This window comes from Ochotona curzoniae, unplaced genomic scaffold (assembly GCF_017591425.1).
Source record: "Ochotona curzoniae isolate NIBS_2020 unplaced genomic scaffold, NIBS_Ocur_1.0 contig_2599, whole genome shotgun sequence".
In the NCBI taxonomy this organism is placed as follows: Eukaryota; Metazoa; Chordata; class Mammalia; order Lagomorpha; family Ochotonidae; genus Ochotona; species Ochotona curzoniae.
In genome coordinates, this window is record NW_024465520.1 from 351,492 (window position 1) to 377,373 (window position 25,882).

The 25,882-nt window shown below is 42.4% G+C and overlaps 1 protein-coding gene across 9 annotated transcripts in view; it reads right to left on the minus strand.

The window, feature by feature from the left end:
* The window catches only part of TFDP2 (transcription factor Dp-2), a 121,380-nt gene that overhangs the window by 22,573 nt on the left and 72,925 nt on the right, over positions 1-25,882 (minus strand). For 6 of the 9 annotated variants that reach the window (XM_040974724.1, XM_040974723.1, XM_040974722.1 and 3 more), the window contains 3 exons: positions 12,276-12,379; positions 5,456-5,577; positions 3,313-3,360 (listed from right to left, as the gene is read on the minus strand). In XM_040974724.1, the coding sequence (XP_040830658.1) occupies positions 3,313-3,360; positions 5,456-5,577; positions 12,276-12,379 (274 nt within the window). Of the gene's footprint in view, positions 1-3,312; positions 3,361-5,455; positions 5,578-12,275; positions 12,380-25,882 lie in introns of those variants that run through there. The other 3 variants (XM_040974725.1, XM_040974728.1, XM_040974731.1) reach the window with 2 other exon arrangements.

Below are 25,882 nucleotides of genomic sequence, written 5' to 3' on the forward strand. Positions count from 1 at the left end.
GCCTTTAAGTAGCCCACTGCCACACTCTAGTTACTTCAAAGACCAACTGTTCAGTTACCTGGCTGCTGTCTTCAATCTCTCCTTGAGGTTTTTTTTAATGTAAGATTTTATTAACACAAACATGTGTTTTAAATGCATCTTCTGGTTATTACTATAAAACCCACTTCAAGGATATCTAACACTGCAAATTTTATCATTACAGCTTTCTTGGTGTTTTAACTTTTATTTCTTTTTTAAAATATTTATTTTTATTGAAAAGGCAGAGAAGGAGAGATAGAGAGAAAGATCTTCCATCCTCTGGTTCATTCCCCAAGTGACCACGTTGGTCAGAGCTGAGCCAATCCAAAGCCAAGAGCCAGGAGCTTCGTTCAGGTTTCCCACGCAGGTGCAGGGCCCCAAGGCTTTGGACTGTCCTTGAATGCTTTCCCACGTTACAAGCAGGGAGCTGGATGAGATGTGGAACAGCCAGGATCCCAGAGCATGCAAGGCAATCATTTTAACCACTAGGCTATCACATCGAGCCCTATTTTTATTTTTTTCTTAGATTTATCTATTTATTTTGAAAGTTAAAATTACAGAGAGAGATAAATAGGGAGAAAGATCCACAGTCAATCTACTGGTTCACTCCCCAGATGTCTCCAATGGCCAGCACTGAGTTTGGTCCAGCACTGGTCATGAGTTTCACCTGGGTCTCCAACATGGGTACAGGGGCCCAAGCACCAGAGCCATCCTCCACTGCTGCCTATGAGATGCTGGCATTGCAGGAGGTAGCTTTAACCACTATGCCACAAATGTTGACTCCACTTTTGCTAGCTCTATTAAAATCATTTAGCTCATTTGTACTCTTTGTGAATGCTTCAACAATATCTTGAGATTTATTCATGCTTATCATGTGACTATCACTGACTCAATCCACTATATGAACTCATGGTTATACACCTATTTTCTCTGTGGGCAGACATCTGATTTACTGCAAGTTGGAGGCTCTCATCAATAGTCCTTCTATAAACTTACTTACATAAAAACTTTTCTACATTTCTGGTAAGTGTGTATGAATTTGTTATTTGATAGATACTTGGGAACAGACTCAAAGAGTCACAGGGTATGGGCTCATTTTCTCTATGCTCTTGAAATAAAGAAGATGAAACAAAAGAATGAGAAGGAAACATCTTTTAACAAATAAAAACCAAACTGAGATCAAAAGGCAAGATAAAACCACTAATAGTTGGAAAAGCATGTTATCTGTTACTAATAATTTCATTTGAGCATTTAAACCAAAAGAATAGAAGAAAATACAGTTCTTTTCCAGGGGAAGGTGAGGTGCAATTTTATTGCTTATGGAACTTTACTATCGCACACACTGGGTCACACCACCCAGGTCAATGACCACTCTCATGCTGATGGAAAGACCTACAAGATAATAGTATCCTTATGTGAATAACAAGAAAACCTCTTAAACTTCTTGAACTTGGCATGTCTAAGAGCTCTTCTAACTATTGTAAATGCAGACTATGTCCGTACTCACCCAGCTGTTCCTGGAGCACAGACTCAAGAGACAGCCTTGATGTACTTTTTTCCTCCCAATCCATCAAAATCTCTGTTCTATGTTTAAAAGCTATACACTTCCTCCACGGCCCAGCCAATGGCAGCTACAAGAGCTTTCAATGTGATTTTCTTGCTTCTCATCTTGTCTGCTTATAATCCATCATTCACCCAGCAGCCAGTACAAATTAAGAGTGCTCATACCTCCATTTACCCTCAGAACAAAAACCAACTTCCCCACGACAACCACAGGCCTTCTTGATCTGACCCCTGACTCTCTGTTCTCACCTCTTAGCACTCTGCCATCCTCACCATCTCCAGCAATCTGTTTCCCCTAGTACATCCACCTGCTTCCTCATTTGGGAGTTCTGCCCATACCACTCCTTCTGCCTAGACTCCCTGGCTCTCCAGCCTTACCCCACATACTCCCTCACTACCCTACCCTCAGATATTACCGTACTACTTTACCTCCACATACTACCTTACTGCCATGCATTCACATATTATCTTACTCCCTCATCCCCACACACTACCTTACCACCTTACCCCCACATAACACCTTACTGCCTCACATACTCGGCTTTGCATTAAGAGGCCCCCTCCTTTTCAAGCCAGCTATTACTGTTCTGATGGTCACTTACCTATCACCCCCATTTTCTTGCACAGCATCTATTATTGCAATCTAAAATTACCTGTTTATTACCTCTACTCCATTATAACTTCTCTAAGGGCTGAGTTTTGTCCATCTTGTTTATTATTTCCAATGACTAATAACTTGATAAGCAGTCCCAGAAGCACTGCACAGACTCTAATCATACTGATTTTGGTTAGCATATTATAGTTTACTACACTTTAAATTATATCTGTTAAGTATCTGTTATTCATTTATTGTACATAAGCTGAGCTTTAGCTGTAAACACAGAACACATTGACATTAAATGAGTATAAGAGCAGAATGACCTACCACTGTGCTAATTAGAAAATGCAGAAGACATAAAACTGTCTTAACAACAGGAAACAGACTAAACATCATTTACAAGAAGGAATGACAAGCTCAAGAATAAAAACAAAATCCAGAAAGCATAGTTAGAAAAATTTTCATTTTAAATAGTGGCAATATAGGCAGGTGCCTAGCCCGTGCTTAAGGTGCCACTTGGGAAGTTTGTGTTCCATACTGGAGTGTCTGGTTCAAGTCCCAGCTCCACTTTTTGATTCCAGCTTTCTACTACGTACATTCCAAGAATCATGAAGTGATGCTCAAGGAGCTTGGTCCTTGCCCCACTCCTGGGTGCACGTACTGAGTTCCTAGCTCCTACACTTGACCTGATCTAGAGTTCCAGCTTTTGGAGGTATGTGGGGAGTGAACCAGTGGGTGGGTGGAGAATCTCCTTTTGCTTTCAAATAAATGAGAATTTAAGATAATGATAATCTCAGACAGCTCAATTTTCTCTTGGAATGTGAGTCTTATTTTAAAATATGCCTCATGAACATGCCACCTATTGTGATGGTTTGCATGAAACATTAAACTTAAGTTCAAATCATGACCCTAAGTTGTTTGCTCTTAATCCCAGGGTTTCTGACTGTGGCCATTTATATTTTATTTTATAGACCACAAACGATTCTGATGTACAACCAGAATGAGAATACTGCCTGAATATTCTAAAGGTGATACCACACTTGAAAGATAATTAGGAAACAAGGGTTTACCATAGTCTAGATGTCTTCAATAAAAGACATTCATCCCAACCCAAATGCTGCACCTGTACTCACCTTTCTGAAAAATCAGAGTCGATAAATTCTCTAGCCCGTTTCCTATCACTAAAAAAAAAAGACAGCATAAAAACACTTACATAAACACAATTTTATTATGACTTGCCTAATTCTACACTGAATACATCCAAAGAAAAAAAATGAACAAATATACAAGTTATATACATAAAATTTAATTTTACCATGGGAATAAGATACTTTGACACAAAAATCATAGGCTGAAATGAGCTTAATAAATATTTAGGGAGGAGAACATTGCATGTCTACAAATAAGAAGAGGAAATGTTTATTTGTTCTGTAATAACTGACAATAAAAACACTAGACAAACAGTCTTGTCACCCCAATATAAAACACAGCTGGAGCTGAAAACATACAAATCTTGATTATCTCCAAAGCGGGTTAACACTCCTAGGAAGGGCGTGGCTTTCATGTTATAATCTTCCTGGCCACGCAGAAATCCAGGGTCACCTTTAGACATATGAGAATTTTCACAAGGATTGAATAAGGGTCATGGGGTTCCAGGTGATCCTGTCATTTCATCTTATTTGATATGTACACATAGAAACTTCTTCTGTCTTTAATATACATGTGTATTTAAATATACGTGTATATAATATGTATTACCATGAATATGATTGAAAGCACTTGCATGAATTCATTTAATAACCTATGGAAGACTCTGTTAACATGTACTGCCTGGTGGCTAAAAACTCACTTTATGAGAGAACCATGAACGCAGACAACCTTGTATCAATGACTTCTACACTCAGGACTTCTAAGAAGGGATGAGTATTTAGCCTTACTGTTTATGACCCCAGTTAAGACACCTGGAATCTACACTGGAGTACCCACGTTTGATAGCCAGCTTTAGCTCTTGAGTCTACATTACTACTAAAGAAATCCCTGGAAGACAGTAGTGACAGCTCAAGGGCTGTATTCCTGCCACCCATATGAGAGATCTGGATGAACCATCAGGCTTCCAGTTTGGGCCCAGCCTCATCCCAGCTGTTGCAGGGAGTGAGCCAGTATGTGAGAACTTGCTATCTCTCTCTTCCACTCTCTGCCTCATAAACACACACACACATAAACAAACAAGACCAAAGAAGCGGACTTCTAAAATGACAAAATGAGGCTTCGAGTAATTTATCCAAAGTGCTTCTTTTATGGAAGCATGAAATATTAAAATAAGGAGTGAGAAATGCTAGGTAAAGGTACTCCACAGAAAGAAGTGAAACATAAATAGCTGATGCGGAAAGTGGCAAATGAGAAACGCAGAACAGACATTTACTTAATTGGCCAATGTTTAAAAACAATCAAGGGATGTGGCTGGCATTGTGGTTCACCAGGTGAAGCTGTTGCTTGTGAGGTAGGAATCCTACACTAAAGTGCCAATTCAAACCCTGCCTACTCTGATTCTGATCCAGCTCCCTGCTAATACATCAGGGAAGGCAATGAAAGATAGCTCAAGTACTTGGGTCCCTGACACCCATGGGAAACCAGATGGAGCTCCTGGCTTTTGGCTTGAGTCAGTCCCAGCCCTGGATGTTGTAGCTATTTGGGGAGTGAACCAGCAGGTGGAAGATCTTTCTCCCACTGTTTCTCCTTCTTTGTTGTTCTGCCTTTCAAAGAAATAAAATCAGCATTAAAAAATAAAGGACAAACCTAATTAAAAATGTAAAAATACTGTCTTCTCTAGTTCCTTTATCTTTACAGAAAAATAAGAATTCATAAGGAAAATGCTGAGAATGGCTAACACTTAACATATAACTACTTAGGCATGTTAAAATAACATACAAGACAGTTTTTATATCTCCAAAGCAGATAAGTACTGCAGTCGTAAGAAGCAGTCTCGTTTCAGAGTTGAGAAGGCAGGAGATTCAGTTACAAGTTACTGTACTGGTTACTGGTTTTCCTGTTTACAAATGGTTGCTCCAGAGATGATTTATATCTAAGACGTAAAGTGAAATAAAACAGGTGATTTTAAAGGAAGCACATTTTGTTAAAGCAACTAAACTCATAATTAAAAAAAAAACAAAAGAACAGAAGACAAGAGAAGTTAGGAGGAAAAAAAAAAGCTCAGAATTTTAAACTTTTTTTTTTTTCATTTTAAGGTTCTAAAAAACAGTACCTGGCCACTCTTACCTGGGGACCCAGCCAGTAGCTTCAGCGATGTGTGTCTGAGTGACCATGGCTGGGGCAGGGGTGTATGGATGCCCAATCAGAACACTTCCTGAACTGGCTAGTCTCTGTGGTGTGCTTATAATCTGTAAAGCGACGGACAAAGAAAACACTCTTAATGATTAAAAGGAGGCAACAGGCAGCAAAGACCCTACAATGCTGTCCCAGAGGTGTTTTAAAGCCCATCACCTAAAACAGGAGCACTTCCGTTAATTGTGTTTATTTATATCCTTAAAACAATGTCCTTAGTATTGGCACGAGGTCACAATGTAGGTTTTAGCAAGTAAGTAATGATTTTCAAGGAGTCAGTGACAATGTTTGAACATCAAACAATGAAAACTTTGACAGAGATGAACTGCAGCGGGATTTCAGTTCCTACTGCTGGAGTACCATGAAAAGGGCGTGAGTCCTCACAGTTCATTCTACACTCAGACATTACAATTTGCATTATTAAGTAGGTGCAATTTTATCTTTCTGTAAAATTTTATTCATATTTTATCTGAAATGCAAAGAGAGATTGAGATCCATTGGCTGATTTATTCCTTAAATGCCTGCATAACTGGAAGTGGATTAAGTCAAAGTCAAGAACCTGGAACTCAATCTGGATCTCCTGTGGCCCAGAGCTGGCATCGGCAGGAAGGTGGAATTGGAAATGGAGCCAAGACCTAAATCCAGGCACTCCTGGGATGCAGGTACCCAAACATAGTCTTCACCACCGTGTCAAATGCCTTAAAATAATTTGCATCATTGAACATACTCCTAAAAGACATTTTTATTTATTTTACTTATTTGAAAGGACAAGTGGGAGAGACAGATAGACAAGTAATCTTCCACCCACTGGTTTACTCCCCAAACACTAACAATAGCTGGGGCTGTCCCAGGCCAGATTTAACTTAGGTGTTCCAAGCGGATGACAGGGACCCAACTCCTTGCGCCGTTACCTGCTGCTTCCCAGGTGTGTAGCAGCTGCCAGCTGCAATCAGCAGTGGTGCTGGAAGTGGAACTCAGGCATCTCAGGCAGTGGCTGCACTGCTATGCCCAACATCTGCCCCTTAAAAGCATGTTAAGGCTATAAGACATCCTATTTTGAGTGAATTTACCATTCCCTATTTATATGTACATATAAACTCACAGAACTTTAATTACTATCATAATTAGTGCTGTAACAAATATTTTTCTGCAGTGACCTTGGACTTAAGTTCTATGTAGTAAGGCAAGACTCGAGAAAGGGAACCAATAGAACCAAGAATATGGACTTTTTCCTCAAGGTTTATTCATATGTGTTATCAAGCTTGTTTCTCCAGGTCTCGTAAATTTCCACTGGTGGAAAGAACATGTTTTCTTTATTCCCACCCGCCCCCCAAAAGATGTTGTAATACCAAAAAGACGGCTACATGGCAGTAGCTCTTAAGATATTATCACCACCCCAACTCTTCCCAAAAGCGTTTTGCTTTAGTGAACCAAATCAGACTGGTGATGTGACTGACGAAGCAGGTATGTCTTTCCTTCTCTGTGTAGATTTGCCTTTCCAGTAAATATAAATAATAAAAAAAAGAAATATCATATTGTATCAGTGTACAAGCCTCCTTCCCATGCATCTCTGAATTAAACACAAACATTTGGTTTCTCTGCAACAGATCAGTCAGGCTATGAAAGCCAGGGAACAGCTGGGCTCCACCAGAAGACTTGCTGCCTTCAGTCAGCATGCTGATGTTCTACTGCCACCTACAGTCAGAAAAGCCAAGAAAGCAGATTCTGCAGAGCAAAAGGAATCTACCAAAGGTGTTTTATGAAAGGCATCCATTACTTGGACAACATTCGTGTTTCATAAACAGCATGTGGTCTTTTTTTTTAAACTTCCTGAAATAAAATGGCCATGAAATTCTTAGCAATCAAAATGTGTACCTATGTATGACAACCTCCAAGGTCGTCTGCAAAACTCTTAGATAAACTATCATCCATTCCAACACAAAACTAGCTTTTATGACCACCGTGAAACCTTGCAGCTACAGGCTTTTCAAAGCTCCACACCCCTCCAATGTCCACATGATTGCCAGCAGAATATGGGTGAGGCTTTACCCATGAGCTACCCGACCACTAAGATGCTCCAAAGTCATGGATAGGGAACTGAGGGCAAGAGGACAGTGTCTGAAAGAAGAGGGAGAGACCTGAAAAAGGGCTCTAACAGGGCATCGCCCACTTAGTAGCTCTAAGAATCCGCCTTGACCAAGGGATGGACAAAAACCAAAAATTACTGTTCACTGGTCCCAAGGCTGGAGGTCCAAAACCAAGCCACAGGCCTATCCATCTTCTGGCAAGGGTGTGGTGTTCTCCCCAGTCCCCACAGCTCTGATGTGACAGCAGAGATGTTGGGGTACAGGGCTGCTTCCGCTCACTACCACTCAGGAGCAAAGGGCTCACACCTTCTCACCTCCTCTTCTGACTACTACAACAGGGGTTACGGTTGAATGGGAAGGGGAGACAGGGGGTGGGTGGAGAGACACTTTCAGATAATAGCACTTTGCCCCAAGCCCTCCAGAACGCCTAGCCGTCTCGCATAGAAACATGCCTTCTATTTCACATTCAGCAGTTGCGTAAGTCTTCACCCCTTCCAGACCCCCCCTCAAAACTACCTAAGTTGTCTCTCACAGAAACATGCCTTCTATTTCACATTCAGCAGTTGCGTAAGTCTTTGTTCCTTCCGGCACCAACCCCAAAATCTGAAGTCCAGAAGCCTCACAGATGAGATTCAAAGATATGATTCTTCCTGAGTCAGGTTCCCCTCCAGCAGTGCCTCCTGCAAACACTGGTGGGGCAGGCACAGGAGAGACACCCCCAGCCCACAAGGGAGAAACAGGAAAGAAAAATGGGGATAACAAGGCGTCACCAAATCCACACCCAACAGGGTCAACCCTGAATTCACACAGGTGGAAGTCCTCTGTGTTTCCACAAGTCTGGAGTCCTGTCAGTGGCCAGACCCCCATGGCTGCCCTGGGCATTGCTGCCACAGCTAAGGACTTCCTGCAGACAGCCCCCTCCTTCCGTCGTGCTGTCTGCAGTTCAGCCTCAGCTCCCAGGGCACCCTGTGAAACTTAACTTTAAGCAGGGAGGGTCTAGACACACAGCTCACACACTCTGCACAGAAATGCCAAGGTAGGGTGTGTGTGTGTGTGTGTGTGTGTGTGTGTGTGTGTGTGTGTGTGTGTGTGTGTGTGTGTGTGTGTGTGTGTGTGTGTTTTAAGATTTATTTATTTGAAAGTCAGAGTTACAGAGGGAGAAAAAGAGAGACTGAGATCTTCCATCCTGCTGGTTCATTCCCCAAGTGGCTGCTATGGCGAGGGCTGGGCCAGACTGAAGCCATGAGCTTTCTCTGGCCTTGCCACAGGGTGGCAGGGGTCCAAGAATTTGGGTCAACCTCCATTGCTTTTCCCATGCCATTAGCAGGGAGCTGGATCAGCACTGGTGCCTATATGGGATGCTGGCATTCCAGGCCGTGGCTTTAGCCACTATTTCACCATGCTGGCTGTGAGATGGCCAGATTTTAACTCGGTGCTGTCTGGAGGAGTGTCTTCTATGCCCTGAACTGCACCTGGGCCCACTGGAGTCACACCTGGAACGACTAAGAATACTGTGTCAGAACAAACTTGAGGCAGTGCAGGGCACTGGTCTCTGACATGCCTTCCAGCTCATTCTTCACTGTCTGGGTTAACAGCACTAGGCTCTCGCTCATCCATTGCAATCTTCTTATCAAAAAGTTGCTTGACCTGTGCTTTGTCCCAGACGTGCATCCCCACACAAATCGGTCAGGCTGAGAATTTCACAAGCCTTTTAAGTCCTGCCTTCCTTTAGACTGCAGGTTCCACTTCATCTGTGTATTTCTCCTTGAATTTTATTACAAGCAGTCAAGAGAAGCCGAGTATGGCAGGCACCGTGGCACGGCATTTGAAATTGCTATTTGTGCAGCATTCCATATCACAGCGCCAATTCCAGTCCTGGGAGCTTTGCTTCTGATCCAGCTCCTGCTAATTCCTTAGGAGGCTCAAGCACTCAGGCCTCTGCCACACCGGAGAGAGGACAGAGCTCTGGCTCGGTCAAGGCTGGAGCAGCCATGTGGGGAATCAAAGATCACCCTACTGATACTTCTCCATGACTCTTTCAAATAAATAAAATGAAATCTTCTTTAAAAGTTTCAAAACAGAGAGCCAACCCATACCCTCAAACATTGGTTAGAGATTTCTTCCATGGAATATTCTATCTCATTGCTTATAAATTCCTTCTTTCCCAAAATAGTGCCTCACAAACATAATTCTGTCAAGGTCACAATCACTCTGTGGCAACAATGGTCTTGCCTGCCCCTTGCTTCCCTGAGATCCCATGGCTTTCACGACTCACATTTCCACCAACATTCTGATGGTGACCACCTGAGCTCATTTTTAAATAAATAGGGGTTTTCTCTCTACTTCCACTGGGCCCACAGCAAGGTGTGTGTGCTGTGGCCTGTTCCTCCATGCTCTCAGCCAGTTTCTGCCCATTTCTTAGCCTCGGAGCCACTTTTACAGCTATCTGTGTGTGCCACAGCACCCCACTTCTGCCTTTTTCCCCCCTTGGAACATTTATCCTTTTATTCGAAAGACAGAGTAAAAGGGCGGTGGGATGGGGAAGGAGAGCCAAGAGCTTCCTCCAGGTCTCCCATCCAGGAGCAGGGTCCCAAGGCCCTGGGTCATCCTTTGCTACTTTCCCAGGCCATAACCAGAGAGCTTGATCAGTAGAGCAGGGACATGAATCAGCACCCACACAGGATGCTGGAGCCACATAGCAGCTTTATCCACTATACCACAGCGCTGACCCCAGCACCCCACTTCTGGGTTCTAAGTTTTGTTTTAGTCTGCTGCAAAAAAAAAAAAAATACCGTAGACAAGCTCATTCATAAAAAACATAAATTTAGCTCTTTCAGTACTGAAGGATGGGAAGTACATCAAGGCAGTACCATGGTTCTTGGAGAGGCACATGAAGACCACTGGGGTCTACAGCAAACACGAAACCAAAAACTGTTCCTTGTCCAAGAACTCAGAATTTAAAAATTACCTGTGGGGATGGGCAGGTGCTAAAGCATAAAATCTTACCGTGTCACCACTCCACTTCTAATCCACCTCCCTGATTGTGCCTGGGAAAGCAGTGGAGGAAGGCTCAAGGCCTTGGGACCCAGCACCCATGTGAGAGACTCGGAACAAGCTCCTGGCTTCAGATTAGCTCAGCTGCAGCCACTGCGATCACTTGAGGAGTGAACCAGCGGCTGGCAGATCTCTCTCTGTAACTCTACCTTTCAAATTAAAAAAAAAAATTGTTTGACACAGGAAAACAAAGTCTTGAGCTGGTCTAGTCTAAGGCAAAGCTCTTGTTCCAACTTTTACTTGGCTAAGCCTGAGGTTTACGCTCAGGATCATAGGAGGGTACGTTATGATTGCCTTGTCTGGGCCACAGCAGACATATGGGGAGTGAACCAGCAGATGGAAGATTCTCTCCAGCTCATTGATGTAAATAAACAAATCTTAAAAAAAAAAAAAAGAAACACTGTAAGGGCCAGTCTCCTAGAAGTCTGAGAGTGTTTCGTCTTTCTGTTTATAAAATCACATTCCAAGTTACAGATTTTTCCTTCAGGTGCCTAGGTCTCGTGTACCCACCCACAGAGCGGGACACAACTGCTTAGCAAATGTTTTAAACTCTGGGCCCGGTGCAGTAGCCTAGTAGCTAAAGTCCTCGCCTTGCATCTGCCAGGATCCCATTTGGGCACCAGTTTGTGCCCCAGTAACCTCGCTTCCCATCCAGCTTCCTGCTTGTGGCCTGGGAAAGCAGTCAAGGACTTGCTTCCATGTGGGAGACCTGGAAGAGGCTCCTGGCTCCTGGCTTCAGATCATATCAGCTTCAGCTGTTGTACCCACTTGGGGAGTGAATCAATGGATGAAAGATCTTCCTCTCTATCTCTCCTTCTGTCTGTCTGACTTTCCAATAATACTAAATAAACCTTTAAAAATAAATAATAAATAAAACAAATCAAAAATAAATCTTAAAAAAAAGGGCAATAAAAAATGTTTAAAACTACCTGAAAATGACCTTGAAAGAGAACATCTACTTGTGGTTCAGGCTCTATGAGGTTGGGATTACATTCTTCATATATTTAGCAATAAATTGCATTGTATCTTCAGCTTAAATTACATAGACGACTGAGGCGTTTCGACTCACCAAGGAAACCTATCTAGAAGGTCTGAAGATTTCCTAAAAGCGACAGTTATGCTTTCAGAGAACATTACCTAGTTCCTATTTTGTGCCCATTATTCCTACTGCTTAAGATGCACATGACCTGCCAGACTGACTCCTCTGCAATGGTCCTGTAACGGGAGGCGTTTACAGTCAACAGTTCCAATGCAGATTAACTGTTGGCAAAGTAGAGTTTAGGGAAGTAAAGGTTGTTCTAGAAGAAAAAGGAGGGAAACATAAAACACAACAGATTCCAAATCAATGCAAACATCCAATACAAAGAGAGGAAAAACACATGGATTTAATACATCCACAGGCCAGATTTACAAGTGCCAAAATTAAACAGTGGAAAACACAATGCCCTTTTTTTTCAGACACCAACAGTTACAATCAGAGAAAAACAAGCTTTTAATAACAAAAATGATAAAATTACTGATAATATTTAACCAAACATCATTGATGCAATTATCCCGCACATTAGCCCTGGCCCAAGTGAAGTTTCACTTCTGAGATTCAATATTTTTCTTACCATTTGGGGTCCAACATTCACATTTATTGGTCCTAGAGTTTTTGGTAAAATCTTTGTTGGTGAGTTGGTGCTGGAAACTGGAAATGCAACAAATGAAAGATTACCTGCAATGACACAAAAGAATAAGTCAGTGTTCCATCGCACAGGGCCACTAGCTGTCTACAGGCCGCTGGCCCTCACTCACTCGCTTTGCTAATTTACGATGACCTTAAGAAGTATGTCAGAAACAAGAAACTTTACCAAAAAGCTACACTAATTACTGCCTTGTCGAATACTGTTTGTTCTGCTGCATATGCAATCTTATTTATATCATACTGGAATTCCATCAAAAAATAAATACTTCCAATCTAACAAAATCTATTGACCTTTCAGCTGGTCTTTAGAGAAAAAGCAATCTAAGGTGGTTTATATTGTGATTTATAGCAGGATTCAAAATAAAATCAGATCTTTAATACACATTAAGGCACAACATGAAGTACAACATGCAGTCCAACAAAGGCCTCCTTGCAGTCGTTGGAAATTTTTTGGAATCTAGAGTATTCAAGAAAAAGGCACGATGCTCACTAGTTGTAATACTGGAAACAGTGGCTCTGTGCAGTGTTCTCAAATTAAGAGAGTAAACTGCTTCCCAAAATATCTACCCCCTACCCCATCCAATTAAAAGACAACCAGCTCTGTTCTAAACTACAGTATCAATTAGTACCTTCTCTGGACAAACTGCAGCATTCAAAAGCTAACATAGCAATCAAACAGAACCAAGGAGATCACCCTTTGTTACACACGAAGGGGAGGCCAGTACAGAAACCTTCAAGAACGCCAACACAAGAAAGCAGGGTTGGAGAGGCCACGTCTGCCCAGGCTCGACCCTGCACTTTACTCTCTCACGGTTTTATCACGCCCCGGGAACTCCTCTGTTCTCACTACTGAGAGATGACTGAGGCCTCTGCCTCCACCCCATTTAGAAACAACATCCATTAAAGCCTTGAGCTGCCTGCATCTTACCGGGTGCTCCTGGCTCTGGATTCTTCATGCTGCGGGCACTTGTCTCATTTCTAACAATGCAGATGGTCAGATCTGGTATGATGGTGCATAATCCCTCCCGGGGAAGCCAGAGGCAATGCCAGCACCAGGTGCAGGGAGGGCTTGGGCTCCAGAGCCTTCCAAGGTCACCCAGATGGCTGCACAGGGCAGCCAAGGACGAGCACTTCTGCTTTCATTGGACGTCCTGCCCCAGAATGCTTTCCTGGACACTTTACACCGGCAGCAAACCCGTCTTTCCTCTGACAAACCTGTTTTGGACACTCCTAACTTCCGGGCTTCGGATGCTCCGCATTTCTTCCCAAATGCCTCCGAAACTCTCTAGACTGGTGATAACAGCTCCTGTCTGAAGGCCTCACCCTTCCTAGCTTTGGTTTTAGCTAACTCCCTCCACACAAACTCCACAACTCCAAATAGGTGACTACTTTCCAGGCCCAGAAAGACCCCCAGATGCAACTGCCTACCTCTGCTGTACAGTCCCACCCCACCCCATCCCCCTTTGGCTGCAAATGTTCTTTAGTCAGGCTGAAAGCCAGACAACCTCCAGAATGGGTTCTGAGAGACAGCTGGGTGCAGGCCTAATTCAGAGCCTAGCATACACGCAGGAAACACGTGACCTCACATAAAACACATGAACTTATTTATTCTTATTAGAAAGTCAGATAATCAGAAAGCAGGAGAGACAGTGAGGAAAGAGCTTCCATCCATTCATTCACTCCCCAAGTGGCTGCAATGGCCAGAGTTGCACTGATCTAAAGCCAGGAGCACAGAGCCTCTTCCGGGTCTCCCACATGAGTGCAGGGTCCCAAGGCTTTTAGTCATCCTTGACTGCTTTCCCAGGCCACAGGCAGGGAGCTGGATGGGAATAAGGGCCACCGGAATTAGAACGGGCACCCATATGGGATCCCTGCATGTGCAAGGCAAGGACTTTAGCTGCTAGGCTACTGCACCAGGCCCTGTGGCCTCTTTTGACACAGGAAGGAAATGAGTTTGGGGGAGACTGACTAATGTGTGCATCATCTCAGATGCAGCCCCAAGATGGGTGGTATGTGTCACTTGCTCTGAAGGAGCTGGCCCTGCATCTGGTTGCTCTGCGTTCTGGAGCTAGCTCTCCGGTTTCTCCCACAATCTCTTCTTATTTGCAGACAGTCCTGCTCTAAGTGATCTTTCTCGGCTTTGTATCTCAGCACCCATCAAGGCTGGGACACAAGACAGGTGCGGGAAACTATAAAAAACACGTTTAGCTGGGGCCGGAGTTTCTGTTTCCAAAGCTCAACAGCAAACTCCCCATAATGCAGCCAAACCATCATCCTGAGCGATTTTTTTTTCTTCCACCAAAGACCTCTTCTCACACTGATCGGAAATCAATCTGAATGTCAAATCCTTTATTTTATTTTAAAAACATGACCAGCCAACCGGAAGTATGAAATAATTCCTAACCCTATAAGTCTGCAACTGTTCCTCCCACTCATATAAAATGTGTATAATGGACTTAAAGTTCACGGAAAACAGAATTAAAAGATAAGTTTCGGGACCAGCACAGAGGCACAGTGCATGAAGTCACTGCCTGAAGTGCTGACATGCCATATGGGCACTGGTTCAAGTCGTAGCTGTGTCAGTTCTATCCAGCTCCCTGTCAACGCATGTGGGAAATGAGAAGGATGACCCAAAATTGGCCTGCACCCACCTGAGAACCCTTTGTAACTCTACCTCTCAAATAAAAAGGTAAATCTTAAACTAATGTTTATTTCACTATTTAGAAACATTGAAATTTATGCCCAATTTTTCCATAATACATATTTTGCATGAACTTTTGAAGATCCCCAATTGCTAAAAAAAATTAAGACTACAAGGGGGCTGGCATTATATTGGGTTAAGTACTGCCTGCAGCACTAGCATCTCAAAATTGGCAATGCTTTGAGTTACTGTTGCTGCATTTTTTTTCTCAATTAAAAAATTTTTTATTGGAAAGGCAAATTTACAGAGAAAAGGAGAGACAGAGACAAAGGTCTCCCAAATGCTGGTTCTTTCCCAAGATGACCACAATGGCCAGAGTTAAGCTTGGCCAATTAAAAACCAGAAGCTTCTTCCGGGTCTCCCACGTGAGTGAAACTGCAGTCCCAAGGCTTTGGGCTGTCCTCTGCTGCTGTCCTAGGATACAAGCAGGGAGCTACATGGAAAGTGGAGCAGCCAGGACACCAATCAGCACTCAAATAGCATCCCAGCAATTGAAGGGAGAGGATTAGCCAATTCAGACATTATGCTGGGTCCCCTAACACCTCCAATTCACTGCCCTAATGACCCAACCCACATGGGAAACCCAGAAGAATCTCCTGGCTCTGGCCTGACCTAGTCCCAGCCAGTGCAGTCATTCAGGAGAGTTGGACCAATGGGTGGAAGCTATCTCTCTGTGTTTCCTTCCCTCCTTTTATAACTCTTTCAAATAAATAATCCGTAAAAAATTATGAGAACTATTTGTTCACTGATCTCTATAAGAATCCACAAAATGGGCACGGCACTGTGGCCTAGCGGCTAAAGTCCTCGCCTTGAAGGTGCCAGGATCCCATAAAGGCGTCAGTTCTAATCCTGGCAGCTCCACTTCCCATCCAGCTCCCTGCTTGTGGCCTGGGAAAACAGTCGAGGACAGTCCAGGGCCTTGGGACCCTGTACCCACGTGTGGGATACCTGGAAGAAGTTCCTGGCTCCTGGCTACGGATCGGTGCAGCATCAGCCATTGCAGTTGGGGAGTGAATCATCAGACGGAAGATCATCCTCTCTATCTCTCCTCCTCTCTGTATATCTGACTTTGCAATAAAAATAAAATAAATCTTAAAAAAAAAAAGAATCCACGAACTGAACAATGATGCATGTACATGGCTCTGCACAAAAGCTTTTAACTAAGAGGCACTACCACAGAAGCAGTGACCATGCCATACGTAATGCAAGAAAGAACAGGGCATTTGGGCAGGTGTTGGCTGGTGCTGCAGGAGCAGGTTACTCTGTAAAATTATTTTAAGAACACAAAAGATGATACTTACAACTAGGGAAGAGATTAAGTCTAATCTTTTTTTTTAAAGATTTATTTTTATTATTATTATTTTTTTTATTGGAAAGGCGGATATACAGAGAGGAGAGACAGAGAAGAAGATCTTCCGTCCGATGATTCACTCCCTAAGTGAACGCAACGGGCCGATGCTATGCCAATCCGAAGCCAGGAGACTCTTCCGGGTCTCCCACGCGGGTGCAGTGTTCCAAAGCTTTGGGCCATCCTCGACTGCTTTCCCGGGCCACAGGCAGGGAGCCGGAAGGGAAGATAGAACCGGCGCCCATATGGGATCTCTGTGCATGCAAGGCGAGGACTTCTTTCTTTTTTTTTTTTTTTACCCTTTATTATTTATCATTTTATGATACACTTCCATAGGCTCCTGGGATTTCCTTAACCCCTCCCCAGTCCCCCCACATCCCGACCTAGTTCTTCTATACCATTACTAAAGTATAGTTCTTCATACACAGTCATATGTCCATCATTGCAGGCATGGCCAATGGCAGAGAGTCCAGCATCTTATTCTCAAGATATATTTAACAGTTTCATTGGGAGTCCCTCTTTGTCTGGAAGCAGAGATGCATACTGCATTGTATCCTCACATCTGGATATGTTAGTCTCCATTTCATAGTTATTGTACATCCCCTTAAATGAAAAGCCACAAAACAAAATCAACAGAAAGAAAAAAAAATTAACAACACCACAAAGTTAAAAAAACATGCTACTACTGATAGATTAATGTGTCTCTGAAGAAATGAAAAAGAAAATCAAGAACCTTATTGAAGAAAATGATGCTACTCTATGATCTATGAGTCACTGAATAATTTAATCACAAGCAGCTGTTTTGAAGAGATGAATCTAACAAAAACATCAGAATCTATGAGATACAGCTTCTGCTGATTTTTGTTGGTGAAATGTGTCTCTTCTAAACAACAAATAGACTGGTTTTGTTTTTAAATCCAGTCTACTAATCTATGACGTTTGATTGAGCTTAAGCCAATTACTTTCAGGGTTAATACATATGGGTAGTACTTTGGTCCTGTCATTTTAGCAATGGGTTGTTCACTGATTTAGTCTTCTGTTGTCATTTTATTGGGATGTTCTTCACATTTGCGTTTGGTTTTGGTGGGTGCTATTCCTCTTTTCAAGAGAACAGTCTGAAGTATCATTTGTAGGACAGGTTTGAAAGAGGCATAGTCTTTTAACTTTTCTTCACTGTGGAAGATTTTTATTTCATTTTCAAAGACAAAACAAACCTTTGCTGGATATGTTATCTTGGGACGACAATTTTTTTTCTTTTAGACTCTGCAATATGTCACTTCATTCTCTTCTTGACTGTAGTTTCCTGTGAGAGGTATCCTGTGAGTTTAATTGGCATTCCTTTATATGTCAGTCAATTTTTTTCACATGCACATTTAAGGATGTTTTCCTTATGTTTGATTGACGAGAGCTTGATTATCACGTGTCTTGGTGAAGATCTCTTTTGATCAGGCCTGATGGGAGATCTTTGCTTCCCCCTGGTGACAGGAAATATCTTCCAATTCTGAGATTCTTTTTTCTGCCTCCTCCATTCTATTTTGGAGACTCTCCACTGTACTTTTCATTTGCTCTACTGTGTTCTTAATTTCTGATATATCAGTCTTGATTTGCCTTATTGTTGCTTTTTCTTGTGTAATATATTCCTTAATTCTTCAAACTCTTCCATGTGCTTCTCATTGCTGATCACAAACTTTAAAATGAGTTTTCTGTATTCTGTATCGCCCATTTTCTCAATGTCTTCCTCAGTTAACTCTGAGGTTGGCAAAGGGTTTTGCTCCTTTGCAGGGGAATCTTCAGTTATATTCATTGTGCCTCTGACTTTTCTTTTGCTCTTGGCCATTGTACTTCTGGTCATCAGCTTTTTCTCCTTGGTGCAGGTTTCTAAGCTATGTCACCCATAGGTCTACAGTTCAATGTTACTTATTGCCATTGGTACACAGCTCTTTGTTTGCAGTCAATTGTGCCATTCCCTCCAGCAAGTTCCAGGTCTGGGTTCTTACGTTACATTTCTACCATGGTCTCCATAGCCCCAGCTCCTGGCTCACCACTCTGCACCTCCTGTGATACCATGTTGAAGCTGCATCGTTGTCTGTACAACTTTCCTCCCACTTCTGGTTGGAGCAGATCCCAGGATTAGGGAGACACCAGGTGTCCTATATAGTTAGGTTGTTAGTGGTGATGATCTTGTTGGAATCTGTTGGCCGTTAGGCTGGGGTGCCATATAGACCTATTTTGACCTGTATGATGCCACAGTTGGTATTATTTTCCTGTGGGACCAGTGCAATCCATTGAACTCAGTGAATTCTTGTGAGCTCAGCACATGCGCAGTTCACGTTATCCCCTGCAGTCCTAAACTTTTGCCACAGTGTACAAAATGGCACTTGATGTGTTCCTACTAGAGTTCTTGATCTTCTGGCTGTCAGATCTGAGGGCTACCCAGACCTGTCTTGGGTGGAACCTGTAGAATGCCTTGTTGCTACAGTTAACTGAATCAAAAACGAGTTCACTCCAAGCTCAGTTTATGCTCAGTCCTTTCCCTTGCCTTTGCCTCCTTAGGCAAAATGGTGCCCAGTTCAGCTCTAGGGGGCTGACTGGGCTGTGAAATCCACCCAGTTCTCTCACTGTCTGTCTGGGATCTGCTGCTCTGTCTCCACTCCTGGTCAAATCAAATGGACCAGCAGAACGGACAGTTCTTTGTCTAGGTTCACCTCCCTAGCTCCCAGTGAAAATCCCTTCCCACCTGGTTGCTGGTGGAGTTCCAGCTGCTGGTGGAGTTCAGACTGCCGTTTGCTGAATGCTGCTGGAGTATCAGTCACCGCAACACCACACCATTTTGTCTGCTGCTTTCCTGTACCTGACAGTCTCCAGGTATCCCTCCGCTGTGCTGTCCTCTCCTATTTCCTGGAATGTGTCTTCTGCTTCATCCTGACTGTTTGTCTGTTTAAACATGTCCTTACCCTATTCCACCACTTTGATTCTCTAAGGCAAGGACTTTAACCGCTACCGCTACCACGCCAGGCCGGATTAAGACTAATCTTAAAGCTAACATTCAAGAAAAACTGAGACTATAAAACTTTGATCAAAACAAAAAGGAAAGCAGCACAACCAGAGCTGCCATGCCGGTTAAAAACCAAAGAATTTGGAGAAACCAACCAATCTGAAAACAGATGTTAAAGTAAATCTGGAACAGTAATGGCAAAGAACAGCCAGGACAATTATGGGGGGAGGGGAAGGCCGGGGAAGGGAGAGAGGAGAGTAACTGGGAAAAGGGAAACCACCAGATTTCAACATTACAGTTAGTCACTGAACTAATGTGGAAGTGGCCAAGAAGCAGATGGGGAAACTGACAGGGTGCTGGCATCTGGTCCACAGCTCAGGTGCCCACATCCGCACTGGAGGCTGTGTTCACTTCTCCACTCAGCTCGGACCTGGCGGAGGGAGTCCCTGGGAACCAGCTTGTTGCTATCCTTGTGGAAGAATGGAACTATGTTCCCAGCTCATAGCCCCAAATCCCAACCATGTCGGGCATCTGGGCAGAGAAGCAGCAGATGGAAGCTGCCTGCCCTGTCTCAACTAAATGATAAAAACACACAAATAAAAGAACAGTAGCTGGAGAGATGTACCCAAGTAATGAACTACTTTGCTTTTTAATGACAGGGAGGAAAAGCGAGAAGGCTATATAACCTACAAGCACTTTACCAACAGACATGAAATTGACCAGGTCACTTTCTTAATGAAGGTTTAATTGACATACAGTAGTACTGTCTTTTGGTTTACCCCAGAGTTCTGAAAGTTTAACACTCATCCCAACTGAGTTTAGGTCATTCTCCAATTAATATTTAGGGTTATGGGTTAATTGTCTTGTGAGGTACGACCCTGTATATCTGGGGTATAAAACTATCTCTTCTTCATCTTCTTTTTTTAAAAGATCTTATTTATTTTATTGGAAAGGCAAATTTACAGAGAAGGAGAAATGGAGAGAAAGCTCTGCTGTCCACCGATTCACTCCCCAGGTAGCTGCAATGACCAGAGAGCTAAGCCACTCTGAATCCAGGAGCCAGGAGCAGGGTTCCCAGGTCTTGGGCCATCCTGTGCTACCTTCCCAGGCCACAAGCAGGGAGTGGGATGGGAAGGGGAGCAGCTGGGACACGAACTGGTACCCATTTGGGATCCTAGGCGTGCAAGATGAAAAATATCTAACTTCTGTTTTTGAATCTTGCACTTCCTGGGATCTCAGAGGTGCGCCCCTTCACACTGCCACTTTCCAAGGCAGACTTCCCATTAACTGACAATGACACACTTAATCAGGAGTCTACATCTTGGTTCAGCACCTTTGGCTGACTCAGTCTCTCTCTCCCAACAGCTTTGTAAATTACAAAGCCCATGGCACTCAGGTTCACAAGATGGTTTTTCAAATCATAGAGAAGTTTAAAACAAGGTAAAAGCTGCCTCTTTACTGATCACCAGAATAAAGCACTACTAAATTCATGGTTGACCTTGCCAGGCCTTTCGTGAATTATGTAAAATACATGTGTGAATGTAGTTTTCCAGGTAATTGTAATGAGCTTTTTTTTCCCCTTGGCAAATGCATGCTTAGACGTTTAGGGACTGTATATTATTCCATACTATCCATGTGACCAAAAAGTAGTTAAAAGGCTTAAAAACTATTTACAGGCTTTTGCTATAATCTGCTATGTCTGACAGCCTAGGGATGTGGGTAATTGTTCTCTGCATCATTTTTACCAGAGGAAGTGCTGGTCAGGAGGAAGGCCCACCCTTAGCTGCAACTCTGTTGCAGAGTTGCAAAGGGATATTAAAATGTGCATAATTATTTTAAAAGCTCTAAGCTAAAATTCTGAGCTAAAATTGTGTACCCCAACGCATCATTCTTTCACTCCTAACCCACAATCCAACATGTCATTGGGAGCTGGAAAGATTTTCCAGCACCCCTTCCACCAATACCTACATAAGCTCCAGGAGTACCTACAACAATGCCACTGGCTCTGTGTTGCTCCTCCTCACTCTGTAACTCTGTCTTTAAAATAAATAAATCTTTAAAAATAATAATAACTTGAAAGGCAGTGAAAGAAAACGTGCTTCCATCTGCTGATTGACTTCCAAAATGCTGGACAGGGCTGAAGTTGGGAGCGAGGAACTTGATCTAAGTCTGCGTGGCTGAGACTGACCCACTTGGGCCATCACCTGCTGCCTCTTGGGGACTGAGTTACTAGGAAGCTGCACCCACACCCACATATTTCAACATGGGATGTGGGCACCTTAACCATTAGGCCAAACACCCGCCACCAAATATTTTTAATATGCACCACTGTGCCACATCCTCATCAATTTAGGGCATTACGAGACTTCTTAATCTTTGCATCTAGTATGTGAAAAAGTTTCTTTTTGCAAAAAGTTAGTATTCAATTATTAAAATCAAGTATCTCTATGATTATTGATATTGCTTCATGTACTGCACTTATTTTTACATTGGGGCTTTAGCCTTTTTTTAAACTGACTTACAAGGGGAAGTGAATAAATTTTTCTGGTAAAATTTAAGAAGAATCCAATTACCTGTATGTTACAAATTTGTTTACCAACTTGTAATTTACCTTTTTAAAGTATACTGGATCTTTGATGACAAAAGACATTCTGATTTTTAGTAAAATCTATCAATATTTCCACTTAAAATTTTTAAGTTCCATAATATGGTTAGAAAGGTTTTCCTCATTTCTAAATTAACAAACTACTGCATTTCGTCCTTCTAACGCTTTTATAGTCTTAATTTTTATATTTAAAATATTTTTCTTTCTGGAATTTATTTTTGTGTAAGCTAAAATGTGGAAATGTAAAGTTTCTTTTATCCAAAGGAACCATGTTATCCCAGGATAATTTCATAAGTAATCACCATTACCCCACTGGCTTGAAATGCCCACTCCGGTAATGACCAAAATGTCATATATAAGCTTTAGTTTCTGTTTTTCAACTTTTGAAAGATTTTTAAAGAAGCAGTCAGTTGGTTCAGGCAGGCACTAACATTACACACTGGAGTAGTGCTGTGGTTCTTGATCCAGTTCACCACTAATGGAGACCTTTGCTGAGAAGCTTGGGGTCTGACTCCTCCACGTCCAAAACCAGCTTCCTGCCAATGCACAGACAGCAGGACATGATTGTTCAACTGTTTAGGCCATGCCAGCCATGCAGAAGACCCAGATGCAATCCCAGGCTCCTTGCTATCACCTGGCACAGCAACAGCTGCAGTGGCATTTACAAAGTGAATCTACAAACAGAAGATCACTCTCCTTCTGCCTTTTAAATAAAATTAAATAAACTTCAAAATGTCAATCTCTAGATCAGTGTGTAAAACAGCAGCTTAAGCTGCCACCTATAATACCAGCATCCCACAGTGGTACCAGTGTAAGCCCTGGATGTTCTACTCCCAATGCAGCTACATGTTAACATGCCTGGGAAGGCAGAAGATGGCAGAAATCACTGTGCCCCTGGCTCCCTATGTGAATGACGTGGATAGTTTCAGGCTCCTAGCTTCAACCTGGCTCAATCCCCAGCCCCTGCAGCCATGCAGCCCTTCTTGGAGTTAATTAGCAGATGGAAGATCTTTTCCCTCACCACATTTCTCTCCAACTCTGGCCTTTCAATTACAATCATCATTTAAATATATATACATATGGGAGAATCAAGATGGCGGCATAGGGTAAGGACATGTTTAAACAGAGAAACGTTACCCAGTGTCAACTAGAGAGGGCACATTCCAGGAAACAGGAAAAGACAGAACAAAGCAGAGGGGTACCTGGAGACTGACGACACAGGAAAGCAGCAGACACAGCAGTGTGGTGTGGTGTTGCAGCGACTGATACTCCAGCTGCATTCAGTGATCTGAACTCCACCAGCAATCAAAACTCTATCAGCAACCGGATGGGAAGGGGCACTCACCCCGAGCTCAGGAGGTAAACCCAGACAAAGAACTACTCATTCTGCTGGTCTGTTTAATTTGACCAGGAGCAGAGACCAAGTAGCAGATTTCAGATGGGCAGTTCAGGAACAGGGTGGATATACTATCCAGTCTGCCCCCTAAAGCAGTATCAGCCAACATTTTGTTTAAGGAAGCAAAGGCTAAGGGGCAATGCTACAAATGCACTGATCTGGCAGTGAACTCATTTCTGACTCAGTGAACTGCAAACAACATGGCACCCTAGAGGTTCCACCCAGGATAGGTCTGGGTAGCACCAGAAAGAAAGGCAGAAGAAAGAATCTCAATATGAGAAGATATTTCCTGTCACCATGAGGAAAACAAACAAAAGAGCTGGGTCAAGCTAAAAAAAAAAAGTATTCAAGAATTGAAAGATATTATTAAAAGGCCAAATATAAGAGTTATGGGAGTCCCAGAAGGTGCAGAAAGAAAAACTGAGATTAAAGGTGTGTTAAATAATAAGGGAAATTTCCCGTAATTTAGAGAAAGAATTGGGAAACAACATCCAGGAGGGGCACCGAACTCCCAACAGGATGGACCAAAAGCAATCTTCACCAAGACACATGATACTCAAGCTCTCTCCAATTAAACATAAGGTAAAGATCCTTAGATGTGCTAGTGAAAAAAAATCAATTTGACATATAAAAGAATTTCAATTAAATTCACAGGAGATCTCTCACAGGAAAACTCTACAGCAAGAAGAGAATGAAGTGACATATTCTAGATTCTAAAACAAACAAACAAAAAACTGTTGGCCCAGGATAAAGTGCTCAGCAAAACTTTCCTTTGTCTTTGAAAAGGAAATAAAATTCTTTCACATTAAAGAAAAGTTAAAAAAAAATTTACCTCTTCCAAACCTACGCTACAAATGATACTTCAAGATGTTCTCTTGACAGAGAAGAGGAACAGCACCAAACAAAACCAAAGGCAAATGTGAAGAACATCCCAGTAAAACAACAGAAAAGAATAAATCAATAAACTAAAATGACAGGATCAAATTACCACCTACACATATTAACCCTGAATTTAAATGGCTTAAACTCATCAATCAAATGTAGACTGGATTAAAAAACAAAACCCATCTATTTGTTGCTTACAGGAGACATATCTCACCAACAAAGATCAGCGGAAACTATACCTCATGGATGTTGATTTTTTTTTCAGTTTCATCTCTTCAAAGCACTTTGTTATTGAATTCTTCAATGACTCATATAGATCATGCAGAAGCATTATTTTCTTCAAGAAGGTTGATTTTCTTTTTCATTTCTTCAGCGACCCATTAGTCATCCAGAAGCATATTATTTAACTTCATGGTGTTGGTTTTCTTCCTGTTGGTGACTTTGTTTTGTGACTTTTCATTTAACGGGATGTATAGTAATTGTGTAATGGAGACTATCATATCTAGATGTGAGAATACAATGCAGTATGCATCTCTACTTTCAGACTAAAGATGGGACTCCCAGTAAAACTGTTTACTATATATCTTGACAATAAGAAACTGGACTCTGCCGTTGTCCATGCCTGCAATGATGGACATGACTGTTTATAAAGAACTATATTACAATAATAATACAGGGGAACTCAGTGAGCAGGAAGGAAATTGGCGAAGGGATAAGGGAAGTCCCAGGACCTACGGAACTGTATCATAAAATGATGATGATAATAAATACTACTACTAAGTAAAATTTTAAAAAAGAAAAATATAGACAAATATATAAATCTCACAGCTCTAAATACATCGATGACTCCTATCTATCAATGAGTCAATCTATCTAATTCTCTAGATTAAACCTCTTCCTGTACTTCAATCCAGGAATACGTCCGTACACAGCTACTTCTATCTCAATTTTAACATCTGATACTCACAAACTCAATATATACAAAACCACCCACCTTTTCATTGCAATAAAAGTTACTTCTATTCTACAATTACACAGACCAAAAAAAAAGTTGGTGCCAAAGCCTTTCTATCATTTCCCACATTCATGTTCTGATGGCTCTCTATAAACAGACCTTAGATACAACCACCTCTCACCATTATGGCCCAAGGCATCCTATCGCACTTCAATTATTGCAATAATTTCTCTGATTCATCCATGGTTTCTGCCCATTCCACCTACTAACTCTTTTTCCATGCTGTTCAATGAAGACGAATTTCAAATTTATTTAAATTTAAGGTTTTTCAATTTTTTAAAAGACTTATTTTTATTGGAAAGTCACATATACAGAGAGGAGAGACAGAGAAGATCTTGTATTCATTGACTCACTCCCCAAGTGGTCGCAACAGATGGAGCTGCGCAATTTGAAATCACGAGCCAGGAGCCTCTTCCAGGACTCCTATGTGGGTGCAGGGTCCCAAGGCTTTGGGCAGTCCTGCACTGCTTTCCCAGGCCACAAGCAGGGAGCTGGATGGGAAGTGGAGTGGCCGGGATTAGAACTGGCACCCATATGGGATCCTGGCATGTGCAAGGCAACAACACCAGGCCCTAATTTTTTTTTTTT